We start from the raw sequence: 13784 nt of genomic DNA, 5'->3' as shown, positions 1-13784 counted from the left end.
ATCCACTCTTCTGCCCTCAGCCAGCTCTTTTCTGACTATTCTTTCAGCCACTTGCTCATTGACTATTACATTTATGTTTTACGCCTTTGGTTTCTAGACTGTCCCCTAGAGTTTATGGTACTACTCAATCAAGTTCTATTCTAAACCAGAATAGTTCTTCACCCCACCCTACTACTCACTCAAACGAGGGATACATATTTTCTATTCCCTTCACTGGTAACCTTATTGAAAGGATGCTCTCACATACTCCCTCAACTCCTCTTGACCTTCTAACTGGAATCTGGATCTTGCTCCCAACTCTACAATAACTTCTTTCTGAAAAGGCCCCGCTGATTCTGAACTTCAATAGGCTTTCCTTCAAATGTCTTCTTTTGGAAGCATTTGAACACATTCGGCCTCCCTGCTTAAAACACATTTCACCCCTGACTCCAACTGCATTTATCCCAGAGAGGTTTTCCTTATTCACTTTATGATTCTAATTGCTATCCCTTCCTTTTCCTTTTCCTTGCTGGCTGCCTCAAGTTCCTAATTCCATGTTTGTGACATGAGTATTATATACAATTAGAATACTGTTTTGTAGATGTGTGTACTTAATAATTATCTTCTTTTGTCCGAATATGTAGTCTTCCTAAGGACCTCTCAGTGGAGCTTTCCCCTTCCTATACTCCTTACCTATAGGAGCTCTTTCACTGTATGCCTTTAATTGTGCTCTCTGTGAGGCAGAGTCCAAACCCGTGTTTTCTTTTTTCATTGCCTCTTTATGCATTGTTTGTGTTTTTCTAATTACTTTCTAGATATTTTCTTAAAAAACAAATCCCATTGAGTCTGCTCAGGGAATACAAAATAGTACTAAACCTGTGCTATCCTTCCATGTATGCTTTTCCTACAGTGTCCTCTAGTTCCTTCTAGAATCTCAATACGAAAGGATAAAACCCCTTTCTAGCAACTTTCTTTTCTGTGCCCCATTCAATCATTTCCCAAATACTTCCTGGTGTTTTTTTTTTTTTTTTTCCAAAGTATTTCTGACTCTCTGCTCTCTGTTATCACGGTCGCTATCCAATTTTAGTCCTCTTACTTCTAACTCTGTTAAGGTAATCCTCTTGCTTCTGGAGTCTCCTGCTTCCAAAATTCACTCAACAAACCATAGCCAGATTAATCTTTCTAAATCAAAACTCTTCTGAAACTGTTTACGAGATGCTTAAGTATCTATTTTATCAAATAAATTCCAGGCGTGCCTGGATGGCTCCGTTGGTTAAGCTTCCGACTACTGATTTCGGCTCTGGTCATGACCTTGGGGTTGTGAGATCAAGCCCTGTGTTGGGTTCAATGCTCATCTTGGATCTGAGAGTCTCTCTCTGCCTCCCATGGTCCTAACCCTCCCCACTCCCTAATTCACGCATGCCCTTTCTCTTAAAAAATAGAAATCCCAGCTCCTTATGGTGACATCAGTGATGTGCTGCCACCCAAAGATCATCTCCATTTCTTTTTAACTATTTTCCTATATTCAAAGTGTTTAGCTGTTAACAGGAACTTTCCCACTCCGGTGCACATATCCACATCCACTTGTCATTTGGATTTCCCTTTGGAAATTTCTCGTGTATGTTCAAACCTGCTCTATTCTTAGGCCAAAGACTACTATTCCATGCAGCCTGCCCTCAGTACAGCTGCTGTCCCTCCAATCTGGATATAATCCTCCCCTTCTGCCTCCTTCAATAGCCCTCAGTCTCTTTCTCTCTCAAGGCACTTATTTTTTTTTTTTTTTGAGTATTACATTTACTTCTGCATGTATTTTGCCACCTTTATATATATAGCTAATATATTTAATATTATTAGACTATTAATAGATACTTGTTAAATAAGTAAAATAAACAAATAAGCATGTATCCCCACACCCACAAAGCAAACTATTTGCAAGTTAAAATCACCTGCAACTTCATTTCCAAAATTACAAAAATAATTCTTTCTTCACATCTACTAAACTGATAAGTAACAAAGATGCCTGAGGTCATTCCAGGATTTTATCATCTAGAAGAAGTTTTGGGGATTGAGCTTGGTAGTATTTTAGAATTAAAGACACAAAGTTTTTTGTCACAATGTAGACTATAGGAAAGGATTCCAAAAAGTAAGGATTTGGCATGGAAAAACAGTGAAGTATTTCACCAGAAGTCGGCAAAGTTAAAGAAATTATGACAAAACACATCTGATTATTCATTAATGCTAAACTGTGATGTCTACATTTTCACCAATAAGATGGTAAGTCAATTATATCACACTAGGATCAACACCACATGTGTAAAAAGCGGAGATCACAGGAGACTCAAGAGAGGGTAAGGTTACTTTTTAGGAGCACAGACTTGTATCTAAACTGACTAGGGTTAAAACTCAACCCCACAGTGTGACCTTTGGTAAGCCACTTAAACTCTGTGTTCCAGCTTAATCTATTATTAACTATCTTCCTGTATTCAAAGTGTTTAGCTATTAATAGGAACATCTATAAAAGGAGGATATATGTATTAATGGATATAACACTATTAGAGTAGTACCAGAACAAAACAAGAACAATACATTTTAAATATTAATTTTAATAAGGAAGAGACAACATTTGTGTTTGGCTGGATTGTAATCAGCTTTTTAAAAATTACTTTCAGAATCTAATTAATTTTAATAGAATTATAGTATTTTAGAACTTTAAAATTCGTATAGATCTGGTCAACCAAATTTAGTTGCAATGTGTTCAAATGACTTGTTCCAGAGCCTCCAAATAGTCAGTAGCCCAATTAAGGAAACAATCTTTCTTTTCTCTTTTTCCTCTGTTTTCTCTTTTCTCTCCTCTCTTTCCTTTCCTTCCCATCTCTTCTTTTTTCTTTCCGTCCTTTCTCTCTCCCTCTCCCTACATACCTCTCTCCCTATCTACCAATTAGTCATCTCTCAATGTATCCATATGCACCAAAGAATTTGAAGTAGCTAATTAGATATACACTTTTCCTGATTTCAAGGCCCAAATATATGCACCGTGTTTTCCTATGAATTTTAGCACTGCTCTTCAGAGCATTTTATTTCAAAGTTATTGAAACATCATATCTTCTCACTAGTCTTTCCCTTTAATATATTAGGATTCTATTCATCTTACTTGGCAAGTAAGTAAGGTCTCTGTGGAAAAAAAAATCTAAAGATTTGAGAGACTATAGGTCAGCTTCAAGCTGTGATTTTCAATGATCAAATAACACAACATCTAGCCTGTAAGTATTTAGCTCTGTGTTAATAACATTTCTCATATATATTATAAGCCATAATAAAGAGAAATTATAGACATAAAAATTTTATTATTTACACAAATGTGAGGCATAAACAGCTGAAATACTCATACAATCTCCATTTTTTTAAAATTATAAAATATAATTTGGTTAGCCATTTTGCAGGTTTAGAAACCAAAGGAAAATTAGATGCTGTGAATTTCTCTCTACTATCCCCAGTATAGAAAGCAGAAGAGACAGAAAGGAAGTAAAAGTGTAACTATGATTTTATTAGAGTGATGAGTAATCAAATGTTGAATGTATTTCAAGGTTTTTATAGAGAACAGAAATGGGGTTTAGTGAAATACTGCACATCATGATACTCATTTGAATATAGACTTGAGTAAGAAGACGCAGCTTTGGTAGAGAAGAAACTGCCACTTTAAGAGCCCACCCTGGTTTAAGCTCTGAACAAGGAAACCTACTCAATCCTTTAGTCTATGGAACACACAAACAGTTTTAAAGCTATTTTTAAAGGATAAGAAAAAGAAAAAAAAAAGAAGAAGAGAAAAGTTCTGCTTAGTATGGGCAAATGGCTTGCTTTGCTGCCGAAGATCCCATTTACCAACAAGTATATGGAATGAAATACTTCAGTTTGTGCTTAAAGACCTCTATATCAGGAAAGCAAAAGTTATTTTTTTCCTTTTTCCTTAATCCTTTTTCATAATCCTCACAACCTGATAAAACCCTAGGCTTCCACGAGGATGTACAGTAATTGGTGCAAATTTGTTATCTTTCCTTTACTTTCATTTTATGCGTAGGAAGAGTCAAAATAAACAATGGGGCCAGATGTTTTTAAATGTTTTGGTTAATACCTTGTTTTCATCTTATCTCAACAGAATGCTAGGAAAGTCTTATAAATTATCTTCTAAACTATTAGGAAATAATATAATATACATGTGCTATTTTCTTGAAAACATAGATTCATATACTCCACATAAGGTGCAATTTTTTTCTTTCAAAATGAATGTACATTAGATTTTAACATGAGTTAAAGAAGAATGTTGAACAGTTGGAACATTCTAAAGTTTTTCCTTCAAACTTTTTCCTTCAAAGTTTTTGTTCATCCCATAATTTTGACCCTTCCCTGTGCTTTGCGTTAGTATCTTCTATTGTACAAAAGTGTTTCACAGGATTTGAGATTATTCTTTGCTTCTCTCCTCCAATGTAAAATGTATTTTCATTGGCCTGGGAAAAATCTAATAGAGAACATCTGACAGATAAAAATTAAGCAATATATATAGATTTTATTCATTTATTTGAGAGAAAGAGAGACTACAAGCAGGAGGAGCAGCAGGCAGAGTGAAAGGGAGAAGCAGACTCCCCACTGAGCAGGGAGCTGGATGCGAGACTGGATCCTAGGACCTGGTGATCATGGGTCCCTGCTGTCCCTCCAATCTGCCAAAGGCAGATGCTTAACTGACTGAGCCACCTGATGTCCCACCTCTTAGCCTAGGAGCCCCAGCAATACATTCTTAGTTGCTATTAAATTATAGAAAATATTGTGTCTCATTTGTAAAACATTTTATAGAATAAAATAAGTGTGTTTTTTTAAAATTATACTTACTAGAAGAACTATAAATTAGGGCCTGATAATTTTTTTGGGGGGGGGACTCAAACTGGCAAAAGGTATCAACATATTAAAACAAATTTCATATTTCTTAATTGCAATAATTCTAAAAAGACCACATTATATGCAAAAAATCAGAAGACAAAATTGGCAAAATTAAGCATAAAAAAACCTCTCAATTGGGTTTATAAGAAATAAAAAAGCTGGGGTGCCTGTGTGGCTCAGTCTGCTGAGTGACCGACTCTTGATTTGGGCTCAGATCATGATTTCAGGGTCCTGGGATTGAGCCCCATGTCATGCCTCCATGCTCAGCAGGGAGTCGGTTTTAGGATTCTCTCTCCTTCTCTCTCTCTCTCTGCCCAACCCCGGCTCTCTCTCAACCCTCACTCTCTCTAAAATAAATAAATAAATTTTTTTAAAAAATTAAAAAGCTAAATAATTGAGATGCTAGCAGCCATTAACATTTTTTATTTTTGAAAAAAAATTAATGGCTTGGAAGAAAAACAATAATATATCAATTTTTAAATTGTGGAGAAATCTGGGGCACCTGGGTGGCTCAGCTGGTTAAGCATCAGACTTTGGCTCAGGTTGTGTTCTTGGGGTCCTGGGATCAAGCCACACATTGGGATCCATGCTCATCAAGGAGCCTGATTCTCCCTCTGCCTCTCCCCCTGCTCCTGCTTTCTCTTGGTCTTTTGCTCTCTTTCTCAGATAAATAAATAAAAACAATTATGGAAAAATCTATCTATCTGAAAAGAAACTCTCTGGAAGGAAATATAATGAAATACTAAAAGAGGTGGCTCATTGGTGTTCTGCTTCTTTATATCTTTAGATACTTGTCACATTTATTTAGGAACACATATATTTGTTACTTACATTTTCAGAAGTAAATTTAAAGTAACTCCTTTCAAATATATTTCTCATTTAACATGTTAACACTTCACAAGTTAAGCAAAACAGGGAATAATATTCCTTTTCATAGCTGAGAAGAATGGGTAATTTCCCAATCGAAGGAGCTTCAGATAAAACCTAGATCCTTCTAAGCCAGCCTCAATGCTTCCTCTATGATATCACACTAGAAGGTTACAGGAACTAATATATGTGAACATCTTATGAGTTTTTCAAAATAAGGAACAATAATTATAATCTGAGATGTTATTAATAATGTTTAATTAATTTTATCTTCTTTACAAATTCCTAATTCCAGTTGAGAGAAAAATAAACATATAATATCAGACAAATGTTAATAAAAAGGGATCTCTAAGTAAGTAAAATGTGTAAGAAATAAAATTCATCATTATATCTATGTTTGATTTGTTATGAGAGCAAATATTAGAAGCAAATCTAACACTTTTATTTTACCTGAGGAAGATCCTGAATATGGTATTCCACATAAGAATGAAAAAAGTCATGTCAAGAATATTAATAATGACTAAATGTACAAGAGTCCATAAGGCAGACAGAAAGAGTAAAGAAAGCTATATAGACTTGATAAATAACTAGTAGGTTTTTTAATAAAGTAACCTATTTTAATCAATGAGAAATTAAAGTAGAAACTATTATCTTTGTAATTATTTATTGAGGAATACTACAGGGCATAATTAAGAAACTAAATCAATCAGTAAGATTAAAGCCAGATTCTTCTAGAAGCACATACCGCTCTAGCAGTTGATGTAGTGTAACTCCTGTGCATCCGCGCTCTGGCCACTTAGGCTCTCCCCATTCCCTTGTCCAGCATCTAATGGCCAGCACCAGAGAGCCACTTCAGAGCAGAGATAGCCAGATTCATTTTTGTATGAGCAGAACCTAGCACAGGGCTCCACAGTGGGGAGGCATGCACATTTGCATACATAATCCAACTCACTTCAGTAGCCTGAACCATATCACCTCAAAAAAAGATACATACTAGCAAAATGCATAATACACCCCCAACGTAATGAAATGATTTAGGGAATTATCTGCATTACCATGTAACTTATGTTACTGGTTCCCTAATCCATTAGGTCATGGAGATGCATATTCATGCAGGGCTAACATGTTTCATGAGCTTCCAAGTCAATCATTTCCCAGGCAGTAGCCTCTAAGTCAAGGTCACAAATTTAAAAGATTATAGCGAGGCAAATAAAGTCAACATGTGAAGTTGATTAGTTGCAACAAGCTTGACTGGGACAGTTACCGAGAAACATTTCTTTAAGCAAGAATGGTGGCAGATGGGGGCACTAGGGTGGCTCAGTGGGTTAAAGCCTCTGCCTTCAGCTCAGGTCATGATTCTGGGGTCCTTGGATAGAGCCCCACATCAGGCTCTCTGCTCAGTGGGGAGCCTGCTTCCTCCTCTTTCCCTGCCTGCCTCTCTGCCTACTTGTGATCTTGGTCTGTCAACTAACTAACTAACTAAATAATCTTAAAAAAAAAAAAAAAAAGAATGGTGGCAAATGGACACTGATCCTCAGCCTCAACCTCAGGAACACACAAGAAAAGGGGTTGGGGGACTAAGGTAAATCCTTAGGCTATTTTCGAAGTTTTTTTTTTTTTTTTAATTTATTCATTTGACATACCAGAGAGAGAGAGAGAGCACAAGGAGGGGGAACAGCAGGCAGAGGCAGAGGGAGAAGCATCCTTCCTGATGAGCAAGGGAGCCACATGCAGGGCTCGACCCCAGGACCCTGGAATCTTGATCTGAGCTGAAGGCAGATGCTTAACTGACTGAGCCACCTAGGCACCCCTTAGGCTATTTCTAAATGGTAACTTTTACTCAACCCCACCTGATGGTGACAAAGTAGGAAAACAAGACCACTATCGCAAGATCTGACTTTTCAAGGATAGATAAAAATTCATACATTTACTTAGAACATCTTATTTTTACAATGTTGGTAATCTTGCCATTTGCAGTGGTGTGGCTAGAACTAGAGGGTATTATGCTAAGGGAAATATGTCAATCAGAGAGGGACAATTATCATATAATCTCACTGATTTGAGGAATCTGAGAAACAAGACAAGGATCATAGGGGAAGGGAAAGAAAATGAAACAAGACGAAACCAGAGAGGGAGACAAACCTTAAGAGACTCTTGGTCTCAGGAAACAAACTGAGAGCTGCTGGAGGGGAGGGGGGTGGGGGGGTGGAGTGGCTGGGTGATGGACATTGGGGAGGGTATGTGCTATGGGGAGTGCTATGAATTGTTTAAGACTGATGAATCACAGACCTGTACCCCTGAAACAAACAATACACTGTATGTTAATAAAACATTTTTTTTAATATTGGTAATATTTTAAAATGTAAAACACTATGTATGCCAAAAAAAAAAAACCCAAAAAACAAAACCCACATCTACACAGCATGTCTGATACATAAGCTCCTGGTTTATGACCTCTGGTTTAACAATTTGATTACTCTATTGTTGCACATATAATTGAGATATTACTAAAAATCATATAATATGACTGCTAAAATGTCAAGGAAGAGTTTACTGATTTAAGAAAACTAAATGTTCACGGTTATGTGTGCTATTATTCCAAACTCATAACTTCACAAATACCAAGTATTTTACAAACTTCACTTAGTATCAAAATGAAAATATCAAAGCCCAGAAGTTGACAATAGAATAATATGTATAACCATTATAAAGTTTAGTTTAAATGTGGTATAGCTAAGGTTAGGTCACAAGTTCAAGTTGGTTCTCTATGTATGCAGATGCATGACTGTATTTCTAAATGATGACTAACTAGCCAATTATAGTCACTCGAAAGTTCTGTCATAACTGACATTTTAAATGAGGCATTCTGCTAAAAAAGCTAAAATTTCAACCTCATTTTAATCACTTTAGCTATTCAGAATTCTGTTAATCAAGTAGGGAAAAAAATCATCTTCAACACCTAGAATGATTTATCTGTTTGTACGAATGTGAGAAAAATGATCACGTCTTCGAGTAATAGATTACAAGTACAAAGAAAGTTCACATTACAGCTATGCTGATGAAAATTACCTGCAGGCTGTTACAACACAGGCTGTGAATTAATTAACCTTTTGCCATAAAAATCTGGAACTTCAGCAAAGACTGAGGTTTCTCTCTTTCTCTTGTTTCAGCTCCCTCAGCACTTTATAAAGTGAAATACTGTGTCATTACTGAGAAAAACAGATATAGTATACTTCAATTTTATTGGGTCTCCATGTTACTATAGTAAAAACATGTAAACTGTGGTTAAAACACAGCAAGCTGGATATTTCCTTTTTTTAACTGGTGAAAGATGAGAAATAATGGCCAATTTCTATGTAGATCTTTACTTTTGTGTATGAGATCAACAATTTCTTACTGTGAATGTTGGGTAACTCTGAATATCTATCTACCTTTTCACTCTTATGAGAAAAAAAAGTTAAATAAAGCATGTCTTTTGCCAATGTGTTTTAAAAAATTACATTCTTTCAAACTTCATTCTCAAATGAATAAACACATTATATTTGAGTGTACTGGTCAAGTATCCTGAAAATTCTGACATAGGTTTAAAAGCTGAAAAATCAGCTAACACTAAATGAAACCATGATCTGGAAAAATAGGATTTCTAATGAACAATGGTAATAAAAGTGCCTGTCTTTCCTCAAGTTGTTAAAAGCAATGATCGCTAAGACTTGGTGAATGTGAAGGTTATAGCAAGATTTAAAGACCACTAAGTTATACTTAAACACTGACATAATAACTTCATGTCTTTATGAAACTGTTCAGAGCCACATTTTTTTCTCTTTGATGTAGTAATTATCTCCTTAAGAGGGTTAACTATCCCAATTTTAACTGTTTGATAATAGCTGTTCTCTTTCATGAGCCAATTTTTAGAGTTAACTTTAATTCATTCACTAGGTAATCAGTCTTGCCAATGGGTAAGTCATTTTTTCAGTAGGTTAGGAGACATCCTTGTTTAGATAATGGGTCATATATATTGTTTTGGAATGAAACTAAATCACAATTTGCCAAATTAATCTTTAAAGAGCAAAACTAGTGACCCTCCCTCTCAAATATATTGTTAGGAAATCAATTTTTGGTTGCAGGTAAGAGGTACACAATAATATGTTAAAATAAGAAGGTGATCATTTTATGTTAAGACACTGAGTAATTCTTATCTGGACAATTAAAGATACACATGATATTTCTTATTTTGTATTAATAGCAAACATATTTTATGAATCAATACTTCAAATTAAGTAGCTATTTTTACTTAATTTAGAACAAAAATAAATCCTTCATAATTGTTAATATATTAGAATTTTCCAAATGGATCTTTCTTTTGTATCCATAGGGAAGATAGTTCTTTGAGGTTGGTAAATTTAGAGTATCTGACAAAACATTTTTGGTTATTTCAATTTTGAGAATATCTCTATTTATAAAGCATATGCATTTAGGTAAGATACATATTTACTGGAAGCATCAAGACTTTCAGATAGAAAATCCACAATAAATATATTCTATGTATCAGAATATACAAAGTTTCCAAAGAAATCTGGCACTTCTGCCAATAGTTAAATTTGCCTGTGCTAATTTAAACTAAATTTAATATTGTCACTGATTCTTAGGTTATCATGTAAGCAATGATCATGCAAATGTGTATATGAACAAAAAGTAATGCTTTTAAAAGACTTAAAAATGAGAGCACAGATTTACAATACTCCTTAATTATTACAGAAACACACATACTATCCTTTGGAAGATATACACTACATACCTGACAGGTAATGTTCTATCTCCTTTCCTCCTATCCATTTCTCTTTGGGGAACAGGATACCAACGGAAATTCAGTTTCCAGTTAAAACCCCCATAAGTCATGTCTGACCCAGCCATATATTCAAAGGTATCATCACTAATCACATCAATGATGGGGCATACAACTGTTTTCCTGCAGAAAAAGCAAAACCAGTTTACATATGAGTATTAGTTTAAATACTACATTAACTTCTTCAGACTCAGTATAGATATTAAGCTGAAATTCAATCATTTTGTGACTTTAATATGACTTTATTTTCATTTTATTCTCTTTCTCAATGGAAGTCATTTCCTTTTACTACATCTTGCTTATAGTCTCTACTTCATTCTATCATTTATAATCTAATCAAATATACTAATTGGTCTTCCAGTTGATTTCCAAACGCATTCTAAGTACTAACTCAGCAGGATGAACGTGGTCTATTTTTCATAAAACCTCCTCCCACAGCATGATTAGTAGCTCTACTTTGATCTTGTGCATCATTTTAGCTAGAGCTCACTGAAAGAAACAAAAAAAACAGCACGCAGAAGCAGAGAGTGGATGATGGCAAATTAGACCTGGTATTTTGAATCTCAAAGGGGGCAGGTTAGATTAAAGAGTTCTGCATTTTTTTTCCTGGAGAAAATACCTACTATAGAAACAAACAAGTAAAAATCAACAAACAGAGCAACGTGAAAATCATGATCATCAGTGTAAGTAAATGTCTCCTCTGAAAGTATTAGGGACATGACGATTTCTAAGTGTGTTGTCCTAGATCTCAGAATTTACCATAACAATATACATCTTTTAAAATAGGTAAAGATAAGCAACTTAAGTTTCTGGTGTTTGATCTCCTGATCTATTTCTTCTTAAAGACTGGGTGTTCTTGATGGTGGCTTTTTAGGGTAAGAAACTTCCACCAGAAGACTGGATATTCTTTTAATCCATGTTGTGCTTCCTCCAGTCTTCCTCTATTCCTGGCTTATACGATTTATGACAGGATCAGTCTGTCATCTCTACAATGAATGTTCAGGTCTACTCAAGTTTGCATTGCTTGTAGCCAATTCCAAAGACCAGAGCTTAATTTTCATATTTTGTAGGGGATAAATATAAGTATGCTTTTGAATCACCCTTAAGTGTGGAAAGCAAATAAATGTTGTCCATAATTTATTCTGGTTTTGTAATACCAGTAATCACAAATGCTCACTTTCAACTAGGTCTTCTACTCCACACAATTAGCCAAAGTCTCGAGTTCTCTAAAATCAATAGGATTCATCCAGCCTTGGAAAAGTTTCTTGGTAATTCTGGTCCTTATAAAATCAGTATTTTTCTCTCCTTCTTCATTAAATTTAATGGCTTAATTTGTAAGGAGGCAAAATTAGTTCTGATAACCTCGAATAGGACTTTATTATCTAGTTATGGCAACTTTTGAACGTATAAGCAGGACAAGACATTAGAATTCATTACATGCAAATACAATATAAACATACGATTAGATTAAAAAATAAATGATCTATGCATGATGATACTGAACAACATTATATTAAAAATTCAGTAAGTTGAATATGAAGCACATGTTTAAAAGAGCAGCATAATGTAGGAAAAGTTGCCAGGAAATGCATTTAAGATGTTCTAAGTTCATTTTACTTTGCCAGCCTTACCCTCCAGTGCATACTGTACAATACATGGAGTGGAAAAATGTTATTAGCTGTGTACTACACTCAGTTGACTAAAAGGTTCCCACTGCTTTCTTCAACTGCTATGGTTCATTTTACTGACAACCTCCATCTATCTTCCTGGCAAGTACCAAATCCTGCCGTTTACATGATGTAGTTGGACTAGCTCACCCTAAGCAGCCCTTGTCTTGGATGCTTAATTAAAAACTTCAATTCTAGGAAGACCTTTCTGGGGTAGGTGAAATGACTATGCAAACAAGGTGTTATGCTGTTATGCAATGCTTTGTCATTATACCAGGGCATTCAACACAGCTGTTTTCATTAGGTACTTAGGAATTAGGAATCATTTATCATCAGTGCGTACAAATATCTGCAAGAAAACTTGTACTTGATAGAATCATTATCAGATGGAATTTCAGCTAAGTGTGAGGGTTCTTAATTCCTATAAAGTACTATTCAATTTTTTCAGATTTCCCAATTTGTGTATACAAACTGGCACCATTGTTTAAATAGTTAAAATTCTGATAGCTGTGCTCTGTTTTTGGTTTTTGTTTTTTTTAACCATGATTTCATTCCAGTGGAATGTGTGAGTGTGTGTCTTCATTTTTAAGATCCTCTAGGTGGTTTTGAACCAGATTTTGAATAAGGGCAGTGACCCAGTAGAGAAAAGACTGGTCTGGGAATGGGAAGAAGTAAATTATTATTCCCAACACTTCCAGTAACTGGGACAAGCTACTTAATTCTTTGTTCCTCCCTAGTACTAGTACACGAGAACACCCATGTTACCTTCCTCACAGGGTGGTTGTGGGGACACAATGAGGTGCTTTAAAATTTTATAAAACATGACACTATTCCAAACTGGGCTCATTTCTATCACCTACAAAATGAATATTCAACACATTTTTACTGTTTGAATTGCTCAACTGTTTCTTAAACAAATATTAGTACTCCGTATGAATCAGCCTATATTGAATGGGGGAGGGGTGCTTTTTAAAAGCTAGATAATAAACCTTCTAAAAATAGCAATTTATAAGGAAGTTTTGACGGGTACCTGGAACTGTGCTAACAGGTTCAGTCAAAACCCAGGCAGACATAACACATGAATTCTTACCTGTCTTCTTTTATTCTCGCCAGCAAAGGCTCCAGCCATCCTAAGGTGCATTCACAATGTGCATCGAGAAAAGTTATGACCTGCCCTTTTGAAGCAGCTGCTCCTCGAAGGCGGGCACGTATTAACCCAGAGCGCTCTTCCATTCTAATAATTTTTACCGGCACCTCTAAATTTTTCACATAATTCTCTAATGTCAACTTGAGAAAATCTGTAATGTGCAATAAAAATTTATAAAGTTTTGAAACTATTCGAAGACACAGCAGAGCTACTACTGCCCAGAAGGAATTCAACACACAGAAATGGAAGCCAACTCCCATCATTTTTTTGCACTAGGTGAAATAAATACAGAGAGATCTTATCAGTAAATTAATGTATATTTCACAATAACTCTATCAGTTGACTGGCAAAG

At 35.2% G+C, this 13784-nt stretch overlaps 1 protein-coding gene across 1 annotated transcript in view; it reads right to left on the bottom strand.

Annotated features, from left to right (window-relative positions):
• GALNT13 (polypeptide N-acetylgalactosaminyltransferase 13) overlaps positions 1-13784 on the bottom strand; it is a 551077-nt gene that overhangs the window by 196327 nt on the left and 340966 nt on the right. The window contains exons 6-7 of the mRNA XM_044242085.1: positions 13376-13583; positions 10571-10741 (exon numbers count right to left, since the gene is read on the bottom strand). Coding sequence (XP_044098020.1) covers positions 10571-10741; positions 13376-13583 — 379 coding nt within the window. The remainder of the gene's footprint in view (positions 1-10570; positions 10742-13375; positions 13584-13784) is intronic.

This window comes from Neovison vison, chromosome 3 (assembly GCF_020171115.1).
Source record: "Neovison vison isolate M4711 chromosome 3, ASM_NN_V1, whole genome shotgun sequence".
Taxonomy (NCBI): Eukaryota; Metazoa; Chordata; class Mammalia; order Carnivora; family Mustelidae; genus Neogale; species Neogale vison.
This window is presented reverse-complemented; position numbering and strand designations above follow the sequence as displayed.